Source organism: Mixophyes fleayi, chromosome 6, assembly GCF_038048845.1.
Source record: "Mixophyes fleayi isolate aMixFle1 chromosome 6, aMixFle1.hap1, whole genome shotgun sequence".
NCBI lineage: Eukaryota > Metazoa > Chordata > Amphibia > Anura > Limnodynastidae > Mixophyes > Mixophyes fleayi.
In genome coordinates, this window is record NC_134407.1 from 202346281 (window position 1) to 202364504 (window position 18224).

The 18224-nt window shown below is 42.0% G+C and overlaps 1 protein-coding gene across 4 annotated transcripts in view; it reads left to right on the forward strand.

Annotated features, from left to right (window-relative positions):
• RHOT1 (ras homolog family member T1) overlaps positions 1–18224 on the forward strand; it is a 34850-nt gene that overhangs the window by 5574 nt on the left and 11052 nt on the right. For all 4 annotated transcript variants that reach the window (XM_075178080.1, XM_075178081.1, XM_075178083.1 and 1 more), the window contains exons 2-18: positions 16–74; positions 923–1004; positions 1280–1323; positions 1437–1490; positions 1688–1740; positions 1919–2027; positions 3015–3116; positions 3683–3781; positions 4808–4916; positions 5370–5490; positions 11578–11662; positions 11893–12038; positions 12561–12661; positions 13401–13531; positions 13755–13838; positions 14279–14398; positions 14843–15045. In XM_075178080.1, coding sequence (XP_075034181.1) covers positions 16–74; positions 923–1004; positions 1280–1323; positions 1437–1490; positions 1688–1740; positions 1919–2027; positions 3015–3116; positions 3683–3781; positions 4808–4916; positions 5370–5490; positions 11578–11662; positions 11893–12038; positions 12561–12661; positions 13401–13531; positions 13755–13838; positions 14279–14398; positions 14843–15045 — 1702 coding nt within the window. The remainder of the gene's footprint in view (positions 1–15; positions 75–922; positions 1005–1279; positions 1324–1436; positions 1491–1687; positions 1741–1918; positions 2028–3014; positions 3117–3682; positions 3782–4807; positions 4917–5369; positions 5491–11577; positions 11663–11892; positions 12039–12560; positions 12662–13400; positions 13532–13754; positions 13839–14278; positions 14399–14842; positions 15046–18224) is intronic.

Sequence of the window (18224 nt, forward strand, 5' to 3'; positions counted from 1 at the left end):
TGTTTTGTTTTTTAGCTCGGGTGGGGAAGACGTCGCTGGTCATGTCACTGGTCAGTGAAGAGTTCCCAGAAGAGGTAAGATGCTATGTGTTTTACATTGCGGACGGAATATAACGGTGTCCTCCCTAGAAAAATTAGCCAGCCGGGTTGCATTAAGAAGCTTCCTGGTTGGGACTGTTGTAATAGTTTGCAAGAATATTAAAAAATGTTGGAGGTTGTTGCCCACACCTGCTAGGACTGGTCAGACTGGTGGTCAGTGGTCTAACACACACTGCTGGTTGTAGTGCTCACATAGTGCATGTTGTAATAGGAGAAACAATGGTTTATTCTATTACAATAGGACTCTGTTGGGCTCCAAGACCCGAGTTTGAAGTATTAACAGCCGTTTGGAGCATCCGGGAAATAGGTGCTGGGGAGAACACTGCGTAGTCTTTGTTGTACGAGTTACAGAAGGTCAAAGCATTGTGATTTTATCAGATCTTTTGTAGAACAGTCTAATTAAATATGTAATTAAGTCAGAGGAGTTGCCTCTCATTTAATTACACAGTGTCTAATTAAGAGGCAACTCCGTAATAGGTCTATACAGCACACACCTTTTCATTATTAGGTGCATTACTGTAGGGTGTGGGAGCCTCTTTAATTTTTTTTTTCCTCTTATGTACCTGTGTAAGCTTGGTGGGAGTGATCAGTGCTATAACTCGTCTGTATTGGAATAGTAGTGCTCTCAGTATCTAGACAAGTGCTGGATGTAGGAAAAACCACCAAACACCACCTATATCCCCCAATAAATGGATGTTCTCTGTGTAAGCAGTGAGAAGTGGCGCCGTCCTCAGAATTTATACACCTGTGTGTAAACAGGTCTCTTCACATATTGCAGAGCGCAGAATTCTTCCAACCATATTCTGATGTATTCTTTGTTTTAGGTTCCTGCTCGGGCTGAGGAGATTACAATCCCCGGGGATGTTACACCAGAGCGAGTCCCCACGCATATAGTGGATTATTCTGGTAATACCTAAACACTGGAAAGCTAATGTCACAGATACATTTTTTTGTTTTCTTTAGCTTCATGTACTTCTATAATTACAGTAAACCAAGCATGCATAGCTGGTGAATTTTGTTAAAACTAAAATTTAATGTCAAGGTCTGTAATCCTCATACCTAGCGTGCCTAGGTGACCTCATAACATTATAATCAGCTTGATATCCTTGCAAGGTGTCAGGATTCCGGGCTATGGAGCTTGCTAATTGTTTCACTTCTTTTTTGGGGTTTTTTGTGTGCAGAATCGGAGCAGACAGATGAGCAATTGTACCAGGAGATCTCCAAGGTAAGAACTGGGTGTTTTGTCAGTAGCCGTGGTATGTACCTGCCAGTGTGTACATATGAAACATGACTTTAAAACACAATGGGCATTCACATTTGTCTTTCTTTACTTTCTAGGCAAATGTTATATGTATTGTGTACGCTGTAAACAACAAGAATTCAATAGACAAGGTATGGAAAGATTGCCTTCTGTTACTTACCCCTTTACCCCAAGCTCGGTGTCATTGCTCTCATTTGCTTGTATGAATTGTCACATTTCAGTTTTATGTAGAATACCGGAGAACAGAGATTCTCGAGGTCGGGTTATTTTTCCACTTAGTTAAAATTCTTTTCATATGTTGATTGTAATCTTATTTTATTGCTGTCAGGTCACCAACCACTGGATTCCTCTGATCAATGAGCGAACGGATAAAGATAGCAGGTAGCTATAACGTTTATCAAATCAGTTTGTAGTAAGTAGGTATAATATTCAGAGCCTCGAGCCTCATCCAGACATCCCTGTCTAATCCTAGAGGTCGTGACCTCCCCGGTGAACTTTGTCTCATCTTTTCATATGACATTAACCCATTCTCTTTGATAATGCAGTTCCTATTTCTTAGGGTCCCTCTGATCCTGGTGGGGAATAAGTCAGATCTGTTGGATTACAGCAGTATGGAAACCATCCTCCCCATAATGAACCAATATTCTGAGATAGAAACCTGTGTGGAGGTAAGTTGGGACATGTAATAGAGATCATTAATACCCAGGATCCTTTCTGATCCGGTGATTCGGTTCTGAAGGGATGTCTTTGATATTTTCACCTGTTGTATGGTCTGTATTCTGGCACTGTGGGTCAGGGGTTTAACATTGAAGTAATGTTTTGCTTTTCTGTTATCGGCATTCAATTTCTTGTCCTTCAACCCCATGCTTGTCAGAAGTAAGATATAGCATGTAAAGCTCCCAGGTTATATCCATCTTCTTAGACAATTATCCTCTGACAGGAGAGACATCAGTTCATACATATGAGAGACAAATATATGGGTTTATGATACCACCTGACATTATAATATTTCGCTGTGGGTCTCTTTCCTCCTGACTAGGAGCAGCCATGATGCTAACAGTGGCATTGGGCTCTTTTTAGTGGCTGATAAGAAAACTTTGTGATAATGTAAATCTTTCCATCTGTTCTTCTGAAATGTAGGACATTTAAACCGGTACAAAACACGTATGTTTTATTGATTCACCCCTCTGCACAGACTGCCAGAATATTGTCTGTGAGTTTGGTTCCACTTTAAAGTAACTTGACTGGTGTTATCGGGTATTTTTATTCCCACATTCAAGCCAAACTGTCTGGTGCGTTGGCTTTGTCGATAACTAAATAGTATAAGCTCAGCAGCCTTAGTGTATAGAGGTGTTTTGTTTTTGTTTTTTTTGTTTGTTTTTTTTAATATACTTTTCAAAACTTGAACTTTTGCATTGAACTTGACTACATTTTGAGCTGTGAGATGGAGCGGTTTATTGGTTGCAAACTTTCAGAATACACAAGTGAACTCCCTGGGTTGGTAAATAGTAAACTATCACAGCTGAATGTTTGTGTATCTATAAAATGACACCATAAGGACAGGGACCTCCGCACCAGTGTAACGTGGGGAACTGGCTGGTGTCCTTCAGATGTGATTTGAAATTATTTTAATCTGTTTTATTTTGTGCTTCCAGTGTTCAGCTAAAAACCTGAAGAACATCTCAGAGATGTTTTATTACGCCCAGAAGGCGGTGTTACACCCGACGGGCCCCCTGTACTGCCCCGAAGAGAAGGAGGTAATATAGAGGTTATGAATACAGCATTTTCCAGGTGATAAAATTATTAGTATGTAACTCTTTACGCTGCTGTGATTTACGGTTTCCTCTATTTGAGGTGTTTTGTTTGTTTTGTTTTTCTCAAATTTTTGTAAATTGTAAATTTACAAAAGAAAAAAAAAAAGACTTGTTATTGATGAAAACACATGATGGATTCACGGATTCCAACCAAAGCAGACTGCTGTCCACGTAGTTCTCTGAACTTATACGAAAAGGGAGGTGGCTGCCAGAACAAGGCTCCTGATTGGTTGGCCAACTTAAACTGGAACCTGATGCAGATGACTTGTGATGTCTGATATTCTGTGTTTGGTCATTATTATAACTGGCTGGTTCTATGTATGATAGTGTTTGTGTAATTAATAGTATTCGGTCTAACTTCTGAAGAAGCTGCATTGTCAGACTCCTGATTGTTAGTGTCTATTAGATTTAAAAAACAAAAAAAACAAAAATGCGTCCTGTTTAATGAAGAGCCCGTGAAGTGGCTGCAGGTAATCACATTCTCTTTTTTGTCCTTTTCTCCCTCTCAGCTGAAGCCAGCCTGTGTGAAATCTCTGACTCGCATCTTCAAAATTTCTGACCTGGACAATGATGGGATATTAAATGATGCAGAGCTCAACTTCTTCCAGGTAAAGGCGTTTGTGACAACCTCCTGATGGGGAATTGAACGCCCTGCGTTGTTTTACTGTCTACGGAGGTATTGTGAGGTTTGCCCAGTGCGCTGCTTGTTAGCTACACATCCCCTCCTCGGCTGCTTGTTGGCTACACATCCCCTCCTCGGCTGCTTGTTGGCTACACATCCCCTCCTCGGCTGCTTGTTGGCTACACATCCCCTCCTCGGCTGCTTGTTGGCTACACATCCCCTCCTCGGCTGCTTGTTGGCTACACACCCCCTCCTCGGCTGCTTGTTGGCTACACATCCCCTCCTCGGCTGCTTGTTGGCTACACATCCCCTCCTCGGCTGCTTGTTGGCTACACGCCCCCTCCTCGGCTGCTTGTTGGCTACACGTCCCCTCCTCGGCTACTTGTTGGCTACACGTCCCCTCCTCGGCTGCTTGTTGGCTACACGTCCCCTCCTCGGCTGCTTGTTGGCTACACGTCCCCTCCTCGGCTGCTTGTTGGCTACACGTCCCCTCCTCGGCTGCTTGTTGGCTCCACGTCCCCTCCTCGGCTGCTTGTTGGCTCCACATCCCCTCCTCGGCTGCTTGTTGGCTCCACGTCCCCTCCTCGGCTGCTTGTTGGCTCCACGTCCCCTCCTCGGCTGCTTGTTGGCTCCACGTCCCCTCCTCGGCTGCTTGTTGGCTCCACGTCCCCTCCTCGGCTGCTTGTTGGCTCCACGTCCCCTCCTCGGCTGCTTGTTGGCTCCACATCCCCTCCTCGGCTGCTTGTTGGCTCCACATCCCCTCCTCGGCTGCTTGTTGGCTCCACATCCCCTCCTCGGCTGCTTGTTGGCTACACACCCCCTCCTCGGCTGCTTGTTGGCTACACACCCCCTCATCGGCTGCTTGTTGGCTACACACCCCCTCCTCGGCTGCTTGTTGGCTACACACCCCCTCCTCAGCTGCTTAGCTGTTCTCTACCTATAAAAGCTGGTTATCTGCTGTCTCCTGCCTCACAGGTCAGCTGTTATAATCTGCTATTACTCTGTTTTTCAGAGGACATGTTTTCACATCCCGCTGGCCCCACAAGCGCTGGAGGATGTTAAGAACGTTGTGCGCAAGAATGTCCACGACGGAGTGTCTGGAAATGGGCTGACCTTGAAAGGTGAGAATACCTCCGTGTGCCCCTTGATAGTGTCATGCAGGGACTATAACCCATATATACCTAGAGGAATCTCCAACACTGTACTAAGATCCCCCAGTAGTAACTCCGTAGTCCTCTCCCACATGCCCGGTCTATGCAGAGCAGCCAGGTTCCATACTCCTCTTCTGTGACGGGTGGATAATTGTGCGTCCGGTCGCTCAGCTGCCAGCACCTGGAATGGAGAATCAGGTCACGTCTCTGACCAAGACATATTCCTTGGTAATATTTATAAACGAATAAAATAAACAGTGATGTTTTACTAAGTACATCAAATATAATAACTGCACCATGTGAGGAGATACTATAAAACAATAAAGAACATTGCACACACTAGAGGGAAAATGATCTGTAGCCCTGTAATAAACCACATGCCAATGATGAATCAACGATTTCTGTTTTGTTTTATAACCACAGGGTTCCTCTTCCTGCACACGCTCTTCATCCAGAGGGGAAGACATGAGACCACGTGGACTGTGCTGCGGAGGTTTGGATATGACGATGACTTGGAGCTGACACCGGAATATCTTTTTCCGCAGTAATTTACCTTCCTGCTTATTTCTTAAAATGTTTCAATCCTGTACTTGATGTAGACCATGTGTTGTATGATTTGGGGGGGGGGGGGCTCTCTGTTTCTTATGTGATGTAGCAGCAGTAATAATTGCCATGTCAGTCATTGCCATTTTAGCGGTTTATCAGAATCCCTTTAATCAGAGTCTAGGGGGTAAATGTATCGAGCTGCGATTTTGCATTTCCAGTGATTGTTCTCGGGCGAATTTAAACTCTCCGATTTAGTAAACAGCTCTTTGATATAAAATCGCCAGAGAAGTGTTTCTTTCAAAATCGCTACAAATTGCAGTCCCCACATTTTGCCAATCTAGCTATACAAATTGCCAAATGTACGAAGTTGCGATTTTGCAAACTCGCCAAGTTTGAATTGAATATCGCCAGAAACAACAACACGCTGCTTTCTATAGGCGAGATTGTCAAACACATCACTGTTACACTGCAGCGCAATGTTAATATACCAGGAGGCACAATGGGAGTTTCAATAAAGCATGATTTATGTTGTAGAGGGGCAAAAATGTTTATAAATTAGCTTACGGGTAACAAATTATTTTACAAATAAATTGGTTGTTCACATTTATGTAATATTTTTTAATCAGTCCACAGTATGTGTTTTATTATTATTATCTTTAAGTTATAAAGCACCAACATATTAATGTACATTGAGGGGATTATGACTGAAATGAAGTGGAACAGAAGGTAAAGATGAACCTGGCCAAATTTGTAAAATAAAAGAGTTGTGGGGAACACATAATACTTAAAGTAGCAGAATAACTTGTAGCAGCTGGTGAGTAAAGTGCCTGAGGCTATTCTTAGCCATCTGCAGTATCATCCTCTGACAATATCTATATGCATCTACCTATTTGCATTTGTTTAATTTACATGCTTCAGAATGTTGTTATTTTGTAAGATGTCTTGCACGGCCCATATGCCCAAATTGCACCTTTATTTTAAGATGAGTGTATCTAACACCTGCAGCCTCTTGCACTACAAGAGGCAGATAAGGGGCATTCAGGTGAAAATACATTACAGTATAGTAAGGGGCATTAGATGCACTTTAAGCCACCCTTCCCCTTGAGATGCATCTTATTTTGACATACACTTATCTTTAAAACATGTCCTTTACCAAGAGTAAATCCAGTGTCTACACCTGATGGGTGCAAATTTCTGTAATGAATATGTCATTTTTAATTTTTTAGTTTATTTTAAAAAAGTTTTTTTTTTTATTTATTTTAAATTCTTTATTTAAATAGGAAACAACTGGGAAAATACAATCAACATATTGCACATAAAAGTATTAATATACAAGGTGTCACTTAAACATGTATTTTAATATATTGGCTTGCTATCTAATCATCAGTGAGACAATATTTTTTTTTTTCTCATGATGTTAATATTTCCTGATGGGGACACCATTTAAACGACATACTTGTGACACTACAAGTGCTCATGTGCATGCTGACACTTGTAGTGCCACAAGTATGTACTTTTAACGGTGTCCCCATCAGTAAATAGTAAGTGTTGCCACATCATAAAAATATAAATATTGCCCCACTGGGGATGAAATATTAAGACACTGTAATATAATATTTTTTAAAAAATCCCTTACATATAATCATTAATTAAATATGGCCCACTAAATTATTAATAAAATATTTTGTCCCCCGTAAGAAAATTAATAATAATTTTTGCCCCTCTACAACAATAAACATGCTTTCTTTAAACTTCCATTGTGCCTCCTGTTATATTAACATTGACCAGATAGCTTAAACTTCATGCTTTTATTTCTGTTCGTTCTCGGGCAGAGAGAGAGAGAGGTATTTTAAAATCGACACAAATAACCAGAGATTGGATTTTGGAAAGTTGAAATCATAGGTTAATACATATGGTGATTTTTGCAGTTAAAATCAACGGTTATCTCTCACTATTTGCGGCGATTTAAATCATTGAAAAAAATCTTCACTTGATACATTTACCCCCAGGCATCCCTTCTACCCTGCAGCTTTGTGCAGTTGTTGTGGTATGTCCAAATCTGTGCATTTTCCGCTCATATTCCTGCTGTCCCAGCTATGTAAACCCATCCTTCTCCTCTTTTACCCTCCTCTCGCCTAGTATCACCGTTGTATTCTAAAATGTCATAGAGAGGTGCAGTGGGAAGTCAGGGTGCATTGTACCTTCATGTTGCTAGGTTTCATTTTCCGATCATGAGGTTAGTTGTCCTTAAGCATTTGCTATAAGAGCTTGTATACAAATGTGCTTTTTAAAGCTCTTTACAACAAATCCAGAAATATATTGAACATTGGTAAACATTTGTCAGAGTATATAAATAAAATTCGGTGTAGGACTTTGTAAGTTGATGCCTTATAGTTATAATGTTATGATAACGTTCTATTATAGGACCCTGATTTATAAGAAAAAGAGCATTTAATAGCATTGGCAAAAATCAGAATTAAACAGTGGTTGCTCACCCAAGAGCTTAAGCGATCCATCCATGGAACCATCATCATCATCACCATTTATTTATATAGCGCCATTGATTCCGCAGCGCTGTACAAAGAACTTATTCACATCAGTCCCTGCCCCATGGGAGCTTACAGTCTAAATTCCCTAACATACAGACAGAGACTAGGGTCAATTTTGATAGCAGCCAATTAACCTACCAGTATGTTTTTAGAGTGTGGGAGGAAACAGGAGCACCCAGAGGAAACCCACGCAAACACGGGGAGAACATACAAACTCCACACAGATAAGGCCATGGTTGGGAATTGAAACTCATGACCCCAGTGCTGTGAGGCAGAAGTTCTAACCACTGAGCCACCGTGCTGCCAAACCATCCATTGAAATTTTATTTGTTCTAATGGGGTTGGGGGGCGGAGTCAGATCTTATTTATATGTTTACATTTTATTAGGGGGCTAGTTTGAAAATAGGCGAGAGGAATAACAGACTGTACATTGAAAACATTTATTGTTGTTTTGTGCCTGATGGAAGAGCTTGTATGAATTTCTCGCAGCATTGGAAAAAAGCTGCCAATAAAATTTCCCTATTAAGATCTGTCCATTCTAAATATAAAAGTTTTTAGCTTGAGTGGATTCCAACATTTGATTGATGCAGTAAATCCACCGCTGTAATACGGCTTTGTGCCAACCTCCTCTAACATTAGAAGTATTTTTTATATTGTGGTATGTTAGGTTACTGTGTCTGGCAGCCAGATATAGAGCATAGTGGAGTACAGTTGAAGCCTATGTTCAGATTTGTATTACTTTATCGAGACCCCTTTCCAAAATGACACATACACGTTCCCATGGGCAGTGGAAGAGGCCTGCATCAAATGTTATGCATGTTTGGCCTCTCCCTAGGTTGTACTTGCCTATCGGATGTTAACATTTTGGTTATATATGCCTGGTAGAGGATTGCTGTATCTTGTTAGTTATTTGTCTGGGATAACTGTACTGTAAGTTGGAGGCATTTAGGATATCCTGCACTTCTATTGTTTGAACGTGTTGTGGCCATTTTTTTAATTCCTGAGTCGACGCTATCAAAATATATCTTGGTTTGATTTTTTTGCATAAAGTGGCTGAAACAGAATGTGAGTCACTTTTGTACAAGTGAATTTAAGGCAGTAGGGGCAACATGAAGTCGCTGTAGGGCCACACGAGCGGCTCTCCAGTATGCCGTGTGACCTCCCTGCTCTGTGCAGAAGAGGTTGTGATGTGGAAGTCGCTCTAATAAGGTTGGAGCAGCCAGCTAGGGGGGGTCCCCAAGAGACGGCTCGGCGGGCCCTTTGTTGGCCACCGCTAATCTAGGGGGTAGACTGTCATATTGTTTCATAACTTGGAATACAGTCTATACATAATGTATTGCTTGTTTACTACAGATTTTTCTTTATACATTTTTGTACTTCTGCAAAGCTTTGCTATATATTAATGGAGCTTGTGGAATGTGTCTAAAATATCCTTTAATGTGATGAATCCCAGATGAGCTGATCGGGTATAGGTGCATTCTGTTTTTCCCATTTTGAAATTCCAAGTTTCCCACAACAGAGAGGAACCATGACTGGGTGGGTGGCAGAGTTTTTATTCTCCTTGATAACTTCCTGCAAGTATTATAATAAGGATATTATTCACTAGATGATCATTATGTTTTTTTTTTAGGGGTGTGTATAGCATGTTGCTAAAGGATAGAAGGCTCTCTGATTTGGGCATCCATGGTAATCTCTGTGTATGGAGCTGGCGTGCATTATTATAACTTTTAATAATGGTATTTCTAACTTTTTTTTTTATTTATTTTTTTATTCCATATAAACCCTGCAATACTTCTTGTTTTAGAATGAGACAGCTTTTCATAATAAAGGAGTCATTTGTATCATGTAAAGTGTTTTACCATTAGTGTTTTTGATATTATTGATGACTTTTTTTAATCTATGATGGGCTTATCTAGGACCAATATCTCCTCTACTGATTGTTACAGTAGATTCGTCTTGTCTTTTATTATCCTGCATTGTAATTTTGTTGTATTGTATAAATGTGTTACAAATTATAGTAGGATCTGTGGTGTTATTGTCCCATTAATTAGAGGGGACCCTTCTTTTGTTTTGGGCTACTTTGGTCAAATTTGCAAGTAATTTGCCTGATTGGTTGCCCCATATGTGAAATTGTATTTCTTACAAATTTGTATGGTCTCTGAGCTCTTTCAGGGGCCTAACTATCAAACTATAATCCATGAAAACTGCAGTTTTTGAGGGATTAACGCATAGAAATAGTAATGAGGCAATTTATTAATAGAAAACTGCTGCAACTATATGCATGTCTCAGCCTCTTCAATTGCAAATCCAGTCCCCCATAGGTGTCTATGGGGCTGCAATTTTGCCCTAATTATCAAGCTCTGAAATTAGAAGCTTGATCCCAGTAGCCAATGCCATCTGAAGATCATGTTAGCTGTTATAACCTATTGGAAGAACGTCACGGGAGGGATCTAATTACCATCATCATCATCATCAATCATCCATCATCATCCATCATCCATCATCATCCATCATCCATCATCATCATCATCATCTATTTATTTATTTATATAGCGCCACTAATTCCGCAGCGCTGTACAGAAAACTCATTCACATCAGTCCCTGCCCCTTTGGAACTTATAATCTAAATCCTTAACATACACATACACAGATCGAGAGAGAGACTAAGGGCAATTTAATAGCAGCTAATTAACCTACCAGTATGTTCGTTTTTGTTTTTTTTTGGAGTGTGGGGGGAAACCAGAGCAGTCGGAGGAAACCTACGCAAACACAGGGAGAACATACAAACTACACACAAATAATGCCATGGTCGGAAATCGAACTCATGACCCCAGTGCTGTGAGGCAGAAGTGCTAAGCACTAAGCCACCGTGCCACATGGATTGTAGATGGTGATGAAAGGTCTTCAATGCAAATTCAGTTTTGTTTTGTTTTTGTTGAGTTATAGCTATATGGGCCTGGTCGGAAAACCATTTATTTTTCAAATTTAGGAAACGGGTGTGTTGGGACGTAAGAATATGACCTAGGATGTGAGCAAATGGAATAGTCTCCATGAAGGGGCTAGGAAGACCTCTAGTCTGATTTCAATGTTGGGTGGTATATTGTGTTTTGTGACCTTCGCCTCCTCCTTGTGTGAACTTTCGGCCCTTCAGTTGTCCTTCAGTAGATTTTGGTTAACATATTTCTGCTCTTATTTCTACATTGCATTCAGAAATCTCTTAAGTCTCTTTCCTCGGAATGAAGGTTATTTAGGGAAAAGATGCTGTAACCCATAGTAACTAGTCAATTTTGGGGTTTTGCTTTTCTGCAAAGGTTTACGAAATGACAACATGCATATTTCCTGAATGAGGTGCCTCACTGCCATCGCATAATTAATGCTTATTTGAAGGGTGCCGCAATACTCTGCAGTGCCAGTCAGTAGGGACGATGGGAGGTGGCAATATACCGTTATAAAGTTACATTTATCATAGGCAATGGAGTGTGCAATATAATCTCTTTTATTTATCAATCTAATTGGCATTATGTCTTATGTTTCAGGCTGAAAGTTCCTGTGGATTGTACAACAGAGCTGAATCACCACGCTTACCTGTTCTTGCAAAGTATCTTTGACAAGCATGACCAGGTAAACTGATATGTCTGCGTGCCAGATCTTCCTAGCAGAGGTCCTCCTTCTCCTCCTATGTAATACAGTCTGTGCCTATTAACTGTATGCTCTGTGTGGAGGTCAACCTCCCCCAAAACTTACATCCTGTCTCAAACTTAGAATTTTAGGGGATTCTTCCTGTAACATCCATTCTCTTTAGTGTAAACATACAAGTAAGGATTCAACTTGTCTTTTCTTATCTGTGGCAGGATAGAGATTGTGCCCTGTCTCCAGAGGAGCTGAAAGATTTATTTAAAGTCTTCCCTTATATGCCTTGGGGTCCTGACGTCAATAACACCGTCTGTACCAATGAGAAGGGCTGGATCACATACCAGGGTTTCTTGTCCCAGTGGACGTGAGTATGTCTGTGCTCACTGTGTTGTCTTATGACATAGACTTTGGTATTGGAGAACTATCCTCTGTGCACTATATGTAATTGACATGTATGGAGTTTGTTACTAGTTGTTTTCAGGTAGCACTAAGCAAGAATTGAGAAAGACTCCTCCTACTCATAGGGATAAACGAGTCATCAGGACAGACTTCCATGTATTGTCCTGAAAGTGGTCCCTGACTTAGGTCCCAGAGATTTGTGTCAATGAGGTCCTCTTTTTTTGACCTGTCTAACGCTGTACTCCCCTGTCCTAGAAGTTCCAAGCAGTACTAATAGCCTGGCTCTGTCAGATGGAGATGGTGGCTTATCACAAGCTTCAGTTCCTGTTCTGCCTTCGCCATTGATACAGACCGATACCATATGTGGCATATACGGACTATACAGAGAGAGGCGTTTAACTGTAACATCCTTTAGTCCTGATGTTTCTGCTGTGACTTCCACGCTGCAAAGATGAACATTGTGTACTCTTTTCTTCTCTTACTCCAGGTTGACAACTTACTTAGATGTTCAGCGCTGTCTGGAATATCTGGGTTATTTGGGTTACTCCATAATAACAGAACAAGAGTCTCAGGCCACTGCAGTCACAGGTAGTCTGGAAGCCATCCTGCATGTATGTGATAAGATAGAATACATTGTGGATTTCTGTATATATAATATAATCAGTGGTAGTCTAGGATCCATTTACTTAATTTTGTAAGTGGTTGAGGTGTCCTGATCCAGAGGAAAAAATTGTCCAGGACACTTACTGAGGTCTCCAGGGCACAGGTCTTCTGATTTAAACAGGAATAAATGTTATCCCAGTGTAGAGCACAGCCAGAAAATGGTTTCCGTTCAACGGTTGAGGGTCCCGAAAGGATATATATTCTGAATTCTCTGACAGAGGGAGGGGTTTTAGGAACATACCTGGAAGCTGGTACCTGTCAAGTGTGTCTAGGAATACAATATCAGTCTATTTGTCCTGGACCTTCTGCATGATTGGAAACCTTTTAAGGGCTGGGTCCGGAAGAGGAATGTGTATCTGGAGGCTTTAGTGTAGTTAGAGGAATATTCTGTGGACCTTGTTTGTCCACACTAAAGACATGGGCCTAGCAGAGTCTTCACTAGTGCATTAGAGGAATAGTATTCTAGGGTCCATGGATGGTTATCCACCTTACGAACATGAGCCAACTTGGTGAGTGTATCCGTGCAGTATTCTAGTTCATGTGGTCCAGGAATATCTCGATAGCAGTAGACATCATCCAACACAAATACACAAGTGAAGAAGCCATGCTTTTTTTCTGGTGCAATGAGGTCTGACATAAAGTTTTTTTTTCGGTGACGTTTCAGTGACAAGAGATAAGAAAATAGACCTTCACAAGAGACAGACACAGAGGAGTGTGTTCAGGTGTAACGTCATCGGCTCCAAGGAATGTGGGAAGACTGGAATTCTTCAGGCTCATTTAGGAAGGAACTTATTGGTAAATAATTATATTATCACGCCTATGTATATACTAAGCCCCCTCCATATCTTTATATTGATCCCTTTGCCACGCTGTCTCATGCATGATGATATGAGAGTTCTCTGGTTCATGCTGTCTTTCCCCTACATCAGGGATTCCTCATCTACAGCCAATACCTGTGTGCGAAAGTGAATATATAAAGATGATATGGTGGAAATGTGACTTTATTCTTCTTGTACAGAGACAGAAGAGGATCCGGGAGGAGCACAGGTCTTACTATGCAGTAAACACTGTGTATGTCTATGGACAGGAGAAGTATCTGCTGGTATGTTCCTGAGAACACTGAGACATTATTCCACGTCTTCCCCCTCTCTGACGTTTAAATCGTTGTCATTCAGACAGATATTAGCTGTATTCTCAGTCTAGTTCAGGGGTTCAATAGTTTTCAGGATGTCTATTGGCTGGGCAGACTTCTTGTCTTTGTGGGGAACAAAACATACTGAAGATTAGTCTGCAACCAGCATTCATCCTTTATTAATGGCGTATGGATTAGTTACTTGTTCATTGGGATGATAGATCTGTATCTGGCTGGTTTCTATATGCTATCGCTATCCTCTTCTGTACCATATAATGATATATAGTGTGGTAACGTGTCTGTGTAATCGCTGATCTCTGTGCAGTGCTTGACACCTCTTTATCCTCTGTGATGTTTAAGTCCCTCCCTGTTGTCTACTTCTCACTCCGAATAATGGACTTGTCTTTCAGCTGCACCACGTTACCGAGTGCGAAACCTTGTCTCCTGCTGACACCGCTTGTGATGTGGTTTGCCTGGTCTATGATATTACTAACCCAAAGTCCTTTGAATACTGCGCCAGAATGTTTAAGGTTTGTACAGATCTGCAGCTAGCTCACTCCCATATATTTAAGATCAATACAATCCCAATCCTATCTGTAAATGTTTACTGTACATGCTCTAGTAGAGTGTATATAGCATTTAGCTGTCCTGTAGCTCCTGACATTTTTAGGTGTGCTGGCCATGCGGAGTCCCCGGTCTACGGCCAACCTCCCGCTGCTGTTTCACAAGCCTACAGTGATCAGGTTTGAACCATGTAGGGATAAACTAGTTTTGTTCTATTCCATTCAAATCTGATCCTGTTACAGAGGGTGTTAGGCGTAGATGGAGGACTCCATAGTGCTGGACCACCGAAGGTGGCAGGAGCTTCCGGCAAGATAAGTCCTATGTAAACTCTACTCATAGTCATGTGCTGCTTTAGCTCACCATACATTGGGCGTGTGTTCTGATCGATCATAACTCTCCTTCCCCCACAGCAACACTTCATGGACAGCCGTACCCCCTGCCTCGTAGTTGCAGCTAAGTCTGACCTCGGTGAGGTGAAGCAGGAGAGCTGTATCTCTCCTGCGGACTTCTGTAAAAAGCACAAGATGCCTCCGCCCCAAGCCTTCACGTGTAACACTGCTGACAACCCCAGCAGGGACATCTTCATCAAGATGACCACAATGTCCATGTATCCGTGAGTACTTTGTATCTCCTCCTTTATGCGTTATATAACCAATGCATGTACCTCTCCCTGACTGTCACGTGATCACAGCATGTGCCGCCGCCTCCTTGTTGCCCTCTTTTGTACCTTCTCGCATACATTCCTGTTTGAGAGACGGACAGTCGTCTGTCACCGATCAGCCACAAGATCAAAGCCACTAACAAGTGAAGTGAATAACATTGATTATCTCATTACAATGTCTCCTGTCAAGGGGTGGGATATATTAGGCAGCAAGTGAAAAGTCCGTTCTTGAATTTGAGGTATTGGAAGCAGGAAAAAAGGGCAAGTGTAAGGATCTGAGCGACTTTGACAAGGACCAAATTGTGATGGCTAGATGACTGGGTCAGAGCACCTCCAAAATGGCAGGTGTTTTGGGGTGTTCCTTGTATGGAGTGGTTAATACCTAACAAAAGTGGTCCAAGGAAGGAGAATCAGCTACAGTCATGGGCGCCCACGGCTAATTGATGCATGTGTAGAGTGAAGGCTGGCGGCCCGTCTGGTCTAATCTCACAGAAGAGCTACTGTAGCACAAATTGCTCAAAAAGTTAATGCTGGTTATGATAGAAAGGTGTCGGAACACACAGTGCATCACAGCTTGCTGCTCATGGGGCTGCAGACTGGTCACAATACCCGGGCTGACACCTATCCACCGCCAAAAGGGCCTACAGTTGGCATTGGAGTGCCAGAACGGGACCATGGAGCAATGGAAGAAAGTGACCTGGTCTGAATCATGTTTTCTTTTACATCATGTGGATGGCCATGTGTGCGTTGCTTAACTGGAAAAGAGTGCATCCAGGTGCCATATTGGAAGAAGGCAAGCCAGTAGAGATAGTCTGATGGTGTGGGCAGCGTTCTCCTGGGAAACCTTGGGTCCTGGTATATATGTGGTTGTTACTTTGACAGGTATCATCTACCTAAATATTGTTGCAGACCAAGTACACCCTTCATGGCAACGGTATTCCCTGATGGCAGTGGCCTCTTTCAGCAGAATAATGCGCCCTGCCGCACTGCACTAAACTGTTCAGGAATGGTGTTAACTTCAGATTCCCCAGACTCCAGATTCCCCAGCTCTCAATCCGATCAACCGGGTGACCCACACTGCAACTGCACCATCGGGTGCCGGACCACACGCCAGAGTCGCGGCTTCAGGCATATTAACTGCCCTCTCCTGACTTGGACAAGAGAATCCACAGTCGCGTTTTAGGGAGATGGGTCACGTGAGGGGCTGCTTTGTACAGCAGCCTCTCACTAGGCACTCTGGTCAATAAGAATCCATCCTCTGGAAGATGGCAATATTTAGTGCTGGGGGTTGTGGAGATGTGCTGAAACAGCCAACCATATCCTCCTTGGCAGTCTTTCCTGAAAGCAGAGGCTATTCTTGCATCAAGACAAGATATACTAATTATGCAGACTGATAAATAATAGTGACTCTATAGAACGGATCCCTGTTAATTTAGGCATGAAAATCCTAAGGAGGATGGGTCCGACCATTGAGGCCGTGAAATGTACACAGTTCCATTCAAGCGCGTTCCAGATCAAGCTTGTTTTGTTTCAGAACAGAAAAGTTCTCTATCACTTGACCAGCGAATTCATCAAGCTTTCTCCAAAGATGAGCCACTCCTTCCTTTGGTGGCTCAGAGTAGACAACCTCAACAAGGCCCATCCATGTGCCATTTTGGATTGGACAGTCGTGACTACAGGTGCCAACTTTCGGGGCTTGAAGATGTCACTCTGTAATGTATGTGTCAGGATCTTTGGTCTCCAGCAGAAGTCGGTCTTCCGGTTTATTACCCCTTTTAGCTAGAACTAAAAGGGGTAATAAACGTTCTAGTCAGAGGACATCTTCTGCTGCGGGGTACGCCCATAAAGATTCAGTCTGAGGAACACAGTGGTCTCTTGCAAAGGACAAAACCTACAAGTTATTGCATTGGGTGGAACTCCAGCATTGTCAGTGATGGTCATTCCAAGGATGGGGAACTGGGAGGCTGATTTCCTGGACAAGTTGAATTGTGGATTGAGACTCTGTTCTTTAAAAAGTCCAGGAGGTAAATGTATCAAGCTGAGAGTTTTCCAGTGGGTTTGAAAAACCAATCAGATTCTAGTTATTATTTATTTAGTACAGTCTACAAAATTACAGCTAGAATCTGATTGGTTGCTATAGGCAACATCTCCACTATTCAAACCCACCGGAAAACTCTCAACTTGGTACATTTACCCCCAGATCTCTCATCTCTGTTCTTTCTGTTTTCAGAAGAGCATGCTACTTTTCCAAAAGTGCAGACTTTCTTGCAGGGAGGACTTTTTCACAATGATAAAGATGTCCTTAGGACAAAGCAATCCTTTCAGTCTAAGGTACTTTTTAGGGTTCCCTTAAATCAGGACATTGTAATCATGGCATCTTCCTAGCCTTCAGAGGAAGAGGAATCACTTCACTCTTTGGATGTTAGAACTGTAAAGATTTATGTTAACAGGACTCTTGAGTTTAGGAAAACCGATAATCTCTTGATGCATACAAGAGCGGTTGGCCTACATTACAGCAAACAATTGCTAGGTGGATTACTTTGGTGATCTGACAGGCTTACATTGGGACAGAGAATCCGGTAAGAAAATATAACTGCAGGGAGGGGATATAGAAAGATGACCTTTATTTCAAAGAGCTCTCTGTAAATTATTTCACCTTATTTACAGCTGCCCACAGATTCAAGCTTACTGGAGGTTGATAATTAAGTTATTATTGCCAACATATTCTGCAGAACTGTAGAATATTGAGATGTTACAGTACAAATTAAGGACCATGCAATAACATGAAATGAAAAGTCGCTGCCCAAAAGAGCTTACATTGTACCGGAAAAGGGAACATAGAAGACATGAGATGTCAGAGAAAAGGAGATGTTTGACGCATAAAACTTCCTAAATGATTGACCATGATCCTTGGCCTGTCATGTGACATCCCTGTTCTCCATTACTTAGTCTGTTTATGTCCATGGGTGATTTTTCATGGGGTCGTGCAGGGTTTATAACCCAGCATTGCTTTACAAGAATGTTCGAATTTCAATTCCATTGAATGTTTTTTAGATCTTGAAACAAATTATAAAGTGTCTCGTCTCCTTTCACATCAGAAATGTAACCTTGCTAGCACCTAATGTTCTATC